Source organism: Artibeus jamaicensis, unplaced genomic scaffold, assembly GCF_021234435.1.
Source record: "Artibeus jamaicensis isolate MK-2021 breed Jamaican fruit bat unplaced genomic scaffold, CSHL_Jam_final contig_387, whole genome shotgun sequence".
NCBI lineage: Eukaryota > Metazoa > Chordata > Mammalia > Chiroptera > Phyllostomidae > Artibeus > Artibeus jamaicensis.
The window spans coordinates 32,404,241-32,417,860 of NW_026521812.1; the positions used below are offsets into that span (position 1 = coordinate 32,404,241).

The 13,620-nt window shown below is 39.9% G+C and overlaps 1 protein-coding gene across 1 annotated transcript; it reads left to right on the forward strand.

Annotated features, from left to right (window-relative positions):
* The first annotated feature begins 8,339 nt into the window (after window positions 1–8,339).
* NDUFAF4 (NADH:ubiquinone oxidoreductase complex assembly factor 4) lies at window positions 8,340–13,410 on the forward strand. The gene is made up of 3 exons (XM_053664935.1): window positions 8,340–8,662; window positions 9,170–9,276; window positions 12,937–13,410. The coding sequence occupies exons 1-3, from the start codon at window positions 8,527–8,529 to the stop codon at window positions 13,219–13,221; spliced, it is 528 nt and encodes a 175-aa protein (XP_053520910.1). The 5' UTR covers window positions 8,340–8,526; the 3' UTR covers window positions 13,222–13,410.
* Window positions 13,411–13,620: the final 210 nt, after the last annotated feature.

The window sequence follows — 13,620 nt, forward strand, 5'->3', positions numbered from 1 at the left end:
TGCAGAGTGGGTGAGTTACCATTTCGACAGCTTCTTGTGCATGAAGTGTTTAACCACCGTATTATGACTTACTGCTTAAGTTCACTGAAAACAAATAATAACAAATTACCAAATGTAAACCTATCCAGAAGTCTAACTTTTCTCATTTATAGCTCTTTTAAAAAGATTACTATTATTATGGTTATATATGTTTTTAAATATTTTATTTATTTTCAGAAAGAGGGTAAGTGAGGGAGAAAGAGAGGGAGAGAAACACCTATGTGTGGTTGCCTCTAGTGCATCCCCTACTGGGGACCTGGCCCGAAACCCAGGCAGATGCCCTGACTGGGAATCAAACCAGTGACCCCTTGGTTGGCAGGCCAGTGCTCAATCCACTGAGCCACACCAGCCAGGGCTATTATGTTATATCTTAAAAGAGCAGTCCTGCCTTTGTAAGATGCCCTTAGAATGATAACGTATAAGATTTGCTTCAAAATAAGCAATTCATGGGGGAAGTGGGCAAATGGGGAGGTATACTACTATTTAGAAAAATTATATTTTCCCATGAATTTATAATTAACGGTACCAGGTAAAGGGTGCATGGTGATTTATTATACTAAACTATGCACATTTAAGTGTGTTTGAAATTTTCATAATCAAAGTTATTTTAAAAAGGGCTGGTACTAGTTTTCTAACAAAGTTACAAAACTTAAAACCTTTTAAAATCTTTCTTACTTGCGTAAACATTTATAATTTCTTACAGAAAACATATTCAAATTCCTTATCAGAATAAAGCTAGGTAGGTAAATAAATTGTGTTTTTGACAAACACAGAACCCCCATATGCAGGTTTACTAAATCACACTGCTTAGATCTGTGGACAGCACTGGTATTTTTAGCTTTCTCTAGAAGCACAAATGTTACTGAGCCTGCGGCCAGGCGTTAGGCACATGTAAGCCCACAGGATCACACTGACATATTCTGAACCTCTATTTCATCAAAAGCCCTTCAAAAGTTAACTATACCAAGGCACATGACAATATTAAAATAAAAGACTGCATTTTATGCTCCAGTCTCTGAATTCCAAATTCCTCTATGTAGGTCGTTGTTTATTCCAGCTTAAGTGGAAGATATATCTAAACAGTGTCCCTCCAAAGACCTCTTATCAAACAGATGTCCACAAGAAAATGAGACAAAAAATCTTACCTCCCACCCAGACACTAATAGCCTCCTACCTGGTCTCTCTCTCTCTCTTCTAAACCGTCCTTCATGCAGCTGGCAATCATCTTTCTAAAACAGATTTATGACTCTTTAACTTCCATTCCAGAGAACCTCACACAGAGAGAAAAAGGACCAAACTCTGCATTTTATCATTTACAGACCTTTCCCATTCTCCATGCCTTTTTCTTCCTAACCACCTCCCCACCATCTCTCTCAAAACATTCCTGTTGGCATGTTTTTTGATTCTTTTAACTGGTTGTAAATCTTACTGATTCCTTTATTTATTTATTTATTTATTTATTTATTATGAGTTAAAATCACTGACACATGTTTTTATATTTGCATGAATCATAATTTCCCCATTTTCAATGGCAAAATCTTTGTGTAATCGCATGTATGATTTTCTGGAGTCCTTCTGAAATTCTGTTTCATAGTCCCTATCTTTCTAATTTTTGAGATTAACATTAATTTTTGAATTCTTTATGAGTTCTTACGTTGTGTTTCTTGCCAAATTGTGAGGAGTACCTTCTGTAGCTAGGGCCAAGAGAAAGAATTATGGTACTAATAAAATTGCTATGGACAGAACAAAATTACTTCACCGGAATTGAACCAAAGCCATGACAAAATGCTTTTTACTGCCATAAAAAGCAAGACTGTGGGGATGTGGAGGGAAAGCTATGCAATGAGGGAAAAGGGAAGAGAAGAAAGGACACAGGGCTCCAAGGGACACGTGGGGATGGAGAGCAAAGGGTCCGACAGACCGGTGAGTAACTGTGGTTGGAAATGTGGCTGTCTGTCTGGGGGGCAGCATTAGCTCCCTACGTCAGAGTGGCTTTACATGTCACTCTACACACAGATCTGTCCCGTCACTGCTACACTTACGGATTTATGTACCTACCCTTGTGTCAGTTACACAGTAAAGATTCATATTGTATTCTAATATCTTCTGTCCTCCATCATTGCTGTTTTTCAAAAATTAATTGCCTGTTTTTTAATCTTTGTCTAAGGAAATATTTATTGCATTTTAGAAACAAAGGGAGAAAGGGAGTGAAAGATGTGAGAGAAACATCATTGGTCCGTTGCCTCCTATATGAGCCCCAACCAGGGTTCCAACCTGCAACTTTTTGGTGCACAGGATGATGTTCCGACCAACTGAGCCATCTGGCCAGGGCTCAACTGCTTATTTTTTCAAATGTTCTCTTCCAGATGAACTTTAGTATCAGTTTTCGTGTTTTGCTTCACAATTTCAATCAAAAACATCAAATTTGTAGATTAATTTGTGGAAGAATTGACATTTTTAAAATGCACCTTCATCAAGAAATCTAGTATATTTAGCCATGAGTTCCTTTCAAATTTTCATAAGTTTTGTGGTTTACTTAATTTGGGCTTTGCACAGTTTTGGAAGTTTATTTCAAGAAGCATAATAGTTTTTGTGGCCATCACCAATAAGATTTCTTGACCATATTGAATTCTTTTATAAGATCTAATATTTTTGAATGATACTCTTAAATATTCTAGGAAGACAGAGGTATTGAATTTGCAAAAGAACAAATCATTCTTATGTCCTTTTCTTGCTGTTTATTAGCTAGGACCATCAGCAAAAGGTTCAACAGGACCAATAACAGAGTGCACTGACTTCACTCAGGTTGCTTCTAATATTTCACCACTTAATTTGATATTTCCTATAATTTTTTAATATGTACTCTTTATCAAGAAAATAAAGTTTCATTCTATTCTTAGATGGTTAAATTTATTATTAATGGGTGCTGAAGTGAACCAGATATATTTAGTGAATAAATTTAAGTAATTATACAGTATTGCCTGGGCTGGGTTAATTTCTGCAGCTCGGGCTCTTCCGGGCTCATGTGGGTGTTGGAAAAATTCAGGCCTTTGTGGTTGTGAGATTGAGATGCCTGTTTTTTTCTGGTTGTCCCTTGGGGGCTGCTTTCATCTCCTGAAGGCCCCTGAGATTCTTTGCCATGTGGCTTCTTTACAGGCTCTCTGAAAGCCCCTGTAACATGGCAGCTTGCTTCATTAAGACCAACAAGAGAGCCTCACTCCTGTCTCCTAGATGGAGTATTATCTAACATAAATGATCACGAGAGTGACTATATTTTAGTCTACATTCTATTCTATGCTATACCTATGCTCTATCCTATTCAACTCAATTCTGTTCACATTTGCCACATTTTATTTGTCAGAAATAAGTTACTTACAGGGAGGAGATATATATTAAAGTTGTATACACTTTCTCCCAGTTAAAATAAATTCTTTATACTTGTGATGATATTTTTTGGAAGAAAATTCCAAAGGGTTTTATTTATGCCTTTATTTTTACTTAAATTTGTCAGACAGTATATTTTAAAAGAACTGGGTTCTTTTTCTACATAATTATATCTGATTTATCATTCAGTCCTTTACATTTTTTGATATTATTTTTCTTATGTCGTGACTTAAATGCTTAACTCATTTGCCTTCAATCTTTATAGTGTTGTAACACCTACTATTTAGTAGAAACACACACATTTTCTTCCAATAATGCTTTGACTCATGCCACATATTTTGATAATTGTTTCTTTTCATGTTTATTTCCGCTTTGTGTAAGGAGAAAGGGCAAAGAAGGAACTGCAGGTGAGGAGCTGCGAGGAGCCTCCTTGCCATGTCCAGGGCTATAAACAGTCTTCTCTACTTCTGAATCTATTTTCTTCTACCTTTCTTCCCTTCTCTTTCATTTTCCTTTTTTTCCGTGACCTGTGCCTCTACTTTCCTTCTCTCTCCCCCACTTTTCAGACAACTACCTTCTTCCGGTTGGCAGGTTCAGAGCACTCATAGGCTCTCCCGCAAACTAACTGCCTTCCCCAGGAGTACCTGCCTTTAAAAGTAGGTACAGGCAGAGGAAAGAAGAAAACCCTCAATATCCTGAAAGATATGGGTGGATGATTGTAAAATTCTAAAGCCAGAGGGAAATAAAGGAATAGGAAGTAAGAAAAATGATAGACTTGGTGTCTCCAAGGTGCCATGATTAGGGAAATGGGTTGTGTTGCTTTGTGTAGCCAAACAAGGAAGAGCCCTTCTCAGATCCAGGTACTCCAAAGGGGGGGGGGGGCGGGACATAAGAAAGAAAGACTCCCTGTGCAGTGCTGGCAAGTTAGTGTCAAATTTACTAGCAAGCTACTATGGCTCTTAGGCAAACGCTGAGAGAAAGACTGCTACTATCCAAACAAGATGGTTTTCTTCTTTCAACATTTAGGTAGTTTCATTGGAAGACAAGCTTGGTGAAGCCCAGGATGAAAAGCACTGGGCATTATGCCCATCACTCTTTGACGTTTACTGCATGATCGCAGCTACCCTGGTAGATGTGAGTGTTCTGAAGACATGACTGTGGTGAGCAGAACAACAACTCCCCAAAGATGTTTACCTCTTAACCCCCAGAACCTGCAGAAGGTACTTTGCAGATGTGATTACATAAAGGACCCTGAGATGGGGAGATTATTCTGGACTTATTCATGTTAGGTCCATATAATTGTAAGAGTATTATAAGGGAAAGAGGGAGACAGAAGAGTCATAGTTAGAGAAGACAGGACAACAGATTATCAATTACTGGTTGCCGAGAAATACTGGAAGTCTCTAGAAGCCAAAACCCAAAACAAACAAAACAAAAACAAACAAGGAATTTTCTCCTCGAGTTCCCAGGAGAAAAGACAGCTCTACTGACATTCTGATTTTAGCCTGGTAAGGCCCTTTACAGGAACATAAAATAATTTTGGTTTATTTTAAGGCACTCTGCTGTGGTGATTTTGTTAGTGCTAATAAGAAACTCATACCACAGCAATAGTCATGCATGTAGCAGCCACAGAGCAGGCATCTGCGTGTAACTGCGAGTTGATAATTCTGATCAGTGAGATCCCGTGTTTCTCAGTATGCATACTGGATCTGCTCACAACCTAGTATGCTTTTGCTTTTTTTTCTCCCAAATAGTCAAGGTTTAATAACCTACAATAGTAGGTTAACCAAGTGCATCACTGTATATCACTATGGAACTGGCCCAGCCTGGGAATGTTGTAAATGATCTTGGTTGGACCCAGTAATGCCCTGGCCCCTGAGCTGCAGTCCAGGCCCTGGGCAGGTTCTCACTGTCAGGATGAGTCATTCCTCTGCAAATCTGCCGAGCTGGCCACTAGCAGTTCGGATTTAGGCTGTGAAATCTCTGAGGGCTATCCTGGACTCCTTGAGTCACCAGTATCCTGGGTTTAGTGACTGCCATTTCTGTGGAGAATACAGAATGTGGTTGAATTATATCCAAAGGAAGGGGTGCACAAAGGTAACAGTCTAGGTAGAGAGAGAAAGATTGAGGAGTGGGGTGGAAAGCAAGTGAGGGAGACCAGTTAGAGACAATTCCCGCTGCCAGTGTCAGGCACAGACAGGTGGCACTTTGTGCTCCTGAGTTAATGATGCTGCCCAAAGTCAACCTTAGTGAACCCAGCAGTGCGATGCCACTGGTGTGCAGAGCACACGAACCAGCAAATACAAGTCAAACTTAGCACACCATTTTCCAAAACTAAATTTTTGAAGAATCCGGGTCTTACTTTACTTTCAGATATTTAGTTATTGTATCCCTTCTGTTCGCCTGTAAGACCAGGGCTTCAGGATGTTTGGTTCCTTTTTAAATTTCTCTCTGCTCCTCTGGAAAATGAAAGCGTTGCCAATGTGAAACATCTTATTCTAAGCCAGGTAGCATACTAGACACTTTATTTTGTTATTGATTTTAGAGAGAGGGAGAAGGAGAGAGACATTAATTTGCTGTTCCATGTATTCGTGCATTCATTGGTTGATTTTTGTATGTGCCCTGACCAGAGATTGAACCCACGACCCTGGCATATCAGGATGACACTCTAGCCATACTAGACAGTTTAAATTTTTGAACTGTGTGAAACCCATCAAAATTACTATTACCCCAACTTTAAGGTGAGGACTATAGTTCACCAGAATTAGTGACTTTTAGCAAAGAGGCTGTTATTCGGGAATAGAGAACTGTCTAGGTCCTGGACTCCTGCTCAGAGGCCTTGCTTTGAGTTCATTTGAGATTTACCTGACACTTATTTAGTTCCTATTGTGTACCAGTCACTATTCAATGTGACGAATACAGGAGTGAATAAAACGGACAAAAATTCTTTTTCTCATAGAATTTATATTCTGGTATATTGGCAAGATCCTGAGTTTATTTCATTTGCATCTTGAGGTTTTCAGAAATACATACCCATCATCACAATCTGCAGAGATAGACGCTTAATTCTGAGCAGCATTCGAGTTGGTGACCTGACTTCAATCCCTAACATAAGCCCAGGGGGAGTTCTGACTTCAGCCTTCCTGTTAAATTACATGTTTTGACAAGAGCTGGAATCATGTCATCATGGTTCAAGTTTTAATTCCATAACGATTGTCAGGGGTCACAAGCAATTGTGCACTTCTGGTGAGTCCCCCTGCCTTGCCTTCTCTTCTGTTCCTTGCAGGTGTAAACAGCAGCAACAGGCCAGGACCAGGCAGAGCAGCTGGCATAAGCTGGATGTCCCATAAATGTTGAGTCCAAACTCTATCTCAATGTGGGAATTCAAGGAATTCTTTCACGTGGTGATCCCCACAGCAACCTACACTTCCACTGCCTGTAACTTCTGTCTAAAATTACTTTTTCAGGCTGCCAGAAATGTGGTAGATTTCCTTGAAAACTGTTTTTCACTTTTAACAGGCAATGAGTGGAATTGCTACAATAATTTTTGAAGCTCATGGAAATAATGAGGCAGATGAAAATTTCTTGGCACCTGTGAAAATAATTATAAACACCTGGGCTAAAAAAAGCACCACGTTAAGAGCATGCTTGTCCTAAAGATGGAATTCTTGGAGTAGCCTGCCACCTTCAGGATAATTTACCAACTAACTCTACCAGAGAACACTGGATTTAACTTCTATAATCCAAAACCAATCCCAGTAAAAAAAAAAAAAACTCTTCATGATAATCTATGGTAGAAGCTAGGGTGCTTGTAGTACTTTTGCTATGATTAAATATATTTAACAATTGCATTAGTTTTGTTTAAGTAAAACTACCAGTTTTTTTTAAGTTATTACTTCAAGTCGGTTATCTTTACATGGACTCTCTCTTCTCTTTTACCCGATATGAAAGCAAAACTAAGCAAAACCAACAACCAACCTCATTTTGCTGAGCAGATCTGGGACACCAAAAGCAGATCTTTGCAGTCGCAGTCTGTGAAAAATACTGTAGCTTTGGAAACCCTGATACTTCCTGGTAGGTTCTTTTATAATGGATTAATGACAATATTTCTAAAGAATCTAAATAAAAATAGCAACACAGTAATCAATTCAGAAATGGGGAACGCGGAACACCATTTTTCAAAAGAATGTGTAATTGGCGTTCCTTTCATTAAGTTACAAGAAGGTTTCCCTGGTTTAAAAAGAAAAGAGTAAGGCAGGGAAAATGAGAATGGCGCGCTGATTCAGCATTTAACACAAATTAGTATCAAAATAAAAGTATGGACAAATAACACAAATTAATCTCAAAAATAAAGGGAAAAGGATGGGCAGCATAAGTGATATGGATGAAATTAGGTCAGATGAGTTATGACAGCGGGATGTAAAAAATCAAGACAAAGAGAACAGGGTGGTTCAGAAATGCATCAGGCAAGAGGACAAGAAAATAAAGGGCATTTAAATAAAAGAGTGGCAGAATAAATATTCATCGAAAATGAGCACGCCCTCATTACGTTCCTTTCACAAAAGCAGGAAAGGGCATTTTTCAAACCTTCTTTCATCCGGGTTCAATTCCGGATACAGGTAGTTGCATTTTTATTGGCCCCTCTTTCGCTGCAGGGACTTCAAGGTCAATATCCTAAGACTTTCTCTACTCAGCCTGCAACTTCGGAATCACGTGAAAAGCTTCAACCAATGTCTGGCCTCACTGCAGAGAATTAAATCAGAAAGTCTGAAAGGCGTGGAGCTGTTTGAAAGTTTCCCGGGTGTGTTCAGGAGTCTCCCGAGTTGAGAACCAGTGTGTGTCCGAGCCCTAAGGTCCGTCCCCTCCCTTCTGAGGCAGGCGCCTCTGGGAGCCCCTTCCCGGAGAGAGGCACTTTGATTCACTGTAGGCGGAGAAGCGGCATGTACCCTCCCAACCGCAAGGGGGCAAACGGCGCGCTTTTAGCGCTGGTTTTCCGGAGCGAGAGCGGGGCGACCGATTTGCGCATGCTCGGTGCGTCCCGGGGTCACCCTCGCCGGGATTCCCACGTGCGGTGTGAACCTGAGGGCATCATGTTGTGAGAAGATGGGGGCTGCGGTGATTCGCGCGATCAGGAATGTCAATCTCGAGAACCGGGCGGAACGGGAAATCAGCAAGGTGAAGCCCTCTCCCGCTCCCAGGCACCCCGCCACCAAGAGCCACCTGCGAGATCAGACGAAGAGTAAGTGGTGCTTGGGTGCTCAGGCCCTGCTCGCGGGCTTCTTGTGCGGACTGTGTCGCGCGGGTGGACGTTGATACGGTCGTTGGGTTGACAGGACTCGGCCGCAGTGGTTCGGGTCCAGCCACCGAGCCGATGACATTGAGCCAGCCCTCTTGGGCCAGCTATTGTATCTGCGGCTCCGCTGGCTTCAGGGTCCCGGAGGTGAGGACCGGTGAATGGTGCGGCTGCCGCGGTCCTCGCCGGCTTTTTGCCTTTCCTGTACGGCCTTTTGGTGGAGGGAATCACTTTCAGAAGGACTTACGTGCCACGGAAGTTGTCCCCAGGTGGCGTCACAGACCGCTGGACACCGAGCCTGACCTAGCATTTGGGTTTACTTTAAAACACGTTTCGTACTGTCCAAGTGGTGGTTTTTTAACAAAAAACTAAAAGTGACTGGCGTGTGTTAAGTGTTTAGGATCTCAAAGGGAACTTTGCTTTGCTTTTAATATTGTGACAATCTTTCCACAGGCCATCCAGATATTAAGAAAGAAATCGATAGAAAAGATGACAAACTGCTGTCATTACTGAAAGCTGTGTATGTTGATTCCAAAGATCCTCCTATGTCTTCTATGCAGGTAATGTGTGTTTTAATTAAGTAAATAGTTTATCCTTTTTGCACTCCAGGATAATTATCAGAAAAGTATGCAAATAGTAAGACAGAGTGAGGAGCTCTGCAAGTGTAAAACATCAGTGTAGTTGTGACCAGAATACAGTGCACTGCCAGAGTTTAAGTCTAGTGGTCGAAGCAAGACACACATGCCTTGGTTCACTGGTTATTCACTGAAATTCTAAAGGACTTGTGAAAGTACTGCTTGAATGCAACTGTATAAACTATTTTATATTATTTCAGAACTTATGGCATTTGGTAAAGTACTTCCAGTGGTTGTCATTTGAATGACCAAAGGAGAGCTTTAAAAGTATTCTTACCCTTCAGTGTATTGAAGTATGTTTCAACCTCAGGGATTCTTTTAATGTTGTATTGCTGGTATTTGGGTTTTTTAATTGATTTCTTAAGGATATGTTCAGATAGGATATGTAAAAGATTACACTGAGAGTGGGAACTTATATGTAAATCTATAAATCCCAGGCATAAATGCTTTGTGTATAGTGATGAACAACATCTAGTCCTTGTTCTCACAGTGCTTGTGGTATTGTGAGGGACACAGGCATTAAGCAGATGAGCAACCATATTTCATAATTACTGATATGTCTGTGAGGGAGAAAATATTGAAGGAGAAATATAGGCACTGTGAGTGTCTCAGGAAGACCTGTTTGAAATTGGAGGATCGGGTCTACGGCCATACCACCCTGAATGCGTGGTTTCTGAGGAAGAGATGTTTGAGCTCAGGCCTGAAGGATGACTGGGAGTTAACCAGTAGGTTTGTGGGGGCAGGAAGGTTCTAAGTAAGGAGAAGAGTTTGATCAAAGGAGAGGCAAGTGCCTGTGACAACTTCCAAATTTCTTTCCATTATAAAATTTTCTGGTTCTCACTTCTCTCTGGATAGGCAATGCACTGTACAGGTATAGTTATTAGTATAACTTTTGATAGAGAAGAGAAATAAAACTCACATAAAATAAAGGTTTAAAATTATTACATGTAACAGCAGTTACCAGGTTCAGTTATCACCACATGCTCACATAAAAAAGATAATAGAAGTTGATGTTCATATTCTTTGTTATTTTTAGGCAGTTGTTGAGTAATATTTCCAAGTGTTGTTTTTCTCATGTTACACTAAATCATGCATTTGAAAAGTGGCTCTTGGGGAGCAAAAAATATGTAATGCTTTTTACATATAAACCATATAGAGATACAATGCATAAAGAGATATACGGTGATATTAGAATTTAAAGGCATTATTAGGGAAGTCTAAAAAGGCTCATGGGGACTGATTTTTAAAAAGTTTGAGGTACCTATTTATGTTCTTTGTCCCTTTTTTTCTTTTTGGCAGTACATTGTGATGCCTCTAGACATCAGTGAGTGTGCATACCTTATGTGAAATGATTATTTTTGATTTGGCTTTTTAATTTATTATTGTTCAGAAGTCTGTGAAATAACGCCTTTTTGTCCTTTGTGCTTTAGGAAGCCTGGGCTCACTCTAACATAAAAACAGTATTCTGAATTTTTTCCACTAGTACTTATATTACTGTATATTTTGTCAACATTTTTGTTTGCCATTAAGTGCAGTGATGTGTGAAGATTTTTTTAGCTGAATGGTCCATTGTCTAAACATAATTTATTAAGTAACCCAGTCCTTTTCTCATTCCTTTAAAATACTAATATATATACATACTAGTCTGTTTATAGATTTCAGTTTTATTTATTGATTTTTCTATTTCTATGTTAGAATCAGATTTTATAAATTTATAGAGGTTTATAATGTATCTTGATATGCATTAGACCTTCTCTCTCTTTTCAAAAATTTCTTAGCTCTTGTCACACATTTTTTTCTAGGTAAACTTGAGGCAGAGTATCAGGTTCTTTAATAAGTTCCACTTGGATTTTGAGTGTAATTGAAATTGGTCTACATGGGAGCTTTCAATTTTGGAAAGTGAAGTTGGGAAGAGTGTTTCAGGCCATAGTTTCAGTACAAAGGTACGAGATCATATCACACCTTTGGAGTAGGGTCAGAGTTCAGAATAGTTATGGGGAGGTGTGAGGGATGAATTTGGGAGAAATGAGGTGGGGTGGGGATGATGGGAGCCAGAGCACGGAGGTCCTTTTTTGTCTTGCTAAGAAATTTGGGGTTTGTCCTGTGGCTAAGCGAAGTCATTGAAGAGTCTTGTGGAAAACTGACTTGAGATTTGCTTCATAGCGGACCATTTTGAGAATGGGCTGGGAGAGAACAAACTGTGTTTTATCCAATTAAAGGAGACCAGTTAAGAAGCTTTTGTAGTAGTTTCTTCCAGACACATTGGCTTGGACTAAAGTGATTTAGTAATTGGGAGAGAAGTGAATGGCTTCCAGAGGGACCTTGGAGGCAGTATCAATAGGACTTTGTCACTGATTGGATATTAGGAGTGAGGAAGAGGGAGGTGTCAGTATACAGGACATGGGAGAAGTTTTGAGTTTCAGAATGGGATATGGGAAGTGGGTGGTGTTGAGAGAGAGAATGAGGGGATAGAATTGGGTTTTCAGAGGAAAGGGATAAGTTTAGTTTTAAACGTGTTTGTTTGGAGGTATTTGTAGATTAAGTAGAGATGCCCATTCGGCATTTGGGAGTTTGGGTCTGAAAGTAAGGAGAAAGGTACGGGTTTGCAATCACCTTTGGAAGTAATTTGGGTAGTGATGAAAGTGCAGGCGTGATGTGGGCTTACTTGGGAAGAGCAATAGAGTGCAGGGTGACAGGAGGGCCTGGGCCACAGTCTGCAGCACACCCACATTTAAGGGGCAGCTTCAGGGAAAGAGCCCAGGAACAAATGACAAAGGGACCACTGGAGAGACAGGTGGAACACTGGGAGGAGGGTGGCGCTGAAACCCAGTGTCAGATGCTGCGGTGACTTCAGAGGACGCCTGAACAGTGCCTTCTGGATTAACATCTAATCCTCTGGATTAGGTGTCACCAAAACCCATTATGTTGTAAAGCTTAACTAAAAAGAAGGAAGTGTTGGTTTTGGGTTTGTGCGTATTTTTAAAAGGTGACTGGAGCATTTTTATATTTTGACCAAACAGCAGCGTTAGGCAGGGTGGGGTGAAAGTACAAGGGCATGACGGTGCAGAACGAGGCAACAGGAATGAAGCGCAGCTTGGACAGGGCAGGCAGATAGGAAGGTGGATGTGCACAGAATGTTTCGTTTTTGTTTGCTTGAGTATTAGAAGCATTCATTTATTTTCTCTCCAGAGGCAAAATCTCTAGCAGCATTTAAATGTATTCACAGCATTTGGATATAAATGGCAAACTAGGAAACAGAATGGAGATGATAAGGCCACATCAGAGCCCTGCCCTTCTGAAGCAGTCTTGATCTATTCAAGTTATTGCTCTTTTAATATACAAATGAAATGATGTGAGTAGATGGTATACATTTGAGTGTTATTTTCTAGAATTACCTTAATTTCTTAATGATTGAACTATAGTTATTTAATGGCGGCGATGTGGCCAGAATGCCATTATAATGAGAAAATGTGTTTTGGAGAAGCAGGTATAGTATGCATTTGTGGATTTGAGAAGCATGCTGTAGGTGTCAAATCTTTTCTCTCATCTTGAAAGCCTTTTTATTTGTCTGTCTTTTCCTACTAGGTAGAAGATGCTGGAACACGTCCAGAGCCAAAGGAGTTCCGATTGCCCAAGGGCCATCACTTTGACATAAGTATTGAGAACATTCCCAAAGGCAAAATTTCCATTGTAGAGGCACTGACACTTCTCAACAATCATAAACTTCATCCAGATACATGGACTGCTGAGAAAATAGCAGAAGAATACCATCTAGAACAGAAGGATGTAAATTCTCTTCTCAAATATTTTGTTACTTTTGACGTCCAAGTCTTCCCTCCTAGAGACAAGAAAGCAATACAGTCAAAATGAAGGAAATCATGAAGTTATTTTTCTATGTACTCCCTGTCCCCTTGCCTTGTTTGTCTTCTCATTTTTAGCATATTAAATTATATACCTTACCTAATGTTTAAAGCTTCCTCCTTGTGAGAGCATCCTATTTATTGAGCTCTGCTGCATTTTTAGGACTACTGATAAAATAAATTTTGTTTTCAACTTTAATTTTTATGTAGTATCAGCATGACTACATAGCATTTGTATAAATATATTACAAGTAAAAGTTAATGTGTTATTTTAAGCACATCATACCAGCTGTTAAGTTGGTCATATGACCTCTTGGGAAATGTCCTGAATCCCTCATTTAACCTTTAAAATTCCATCTTCCAATTTAGGTGGTTAGTGTATTTTCCCTGTGGGTAGTGAAAGGAAGGG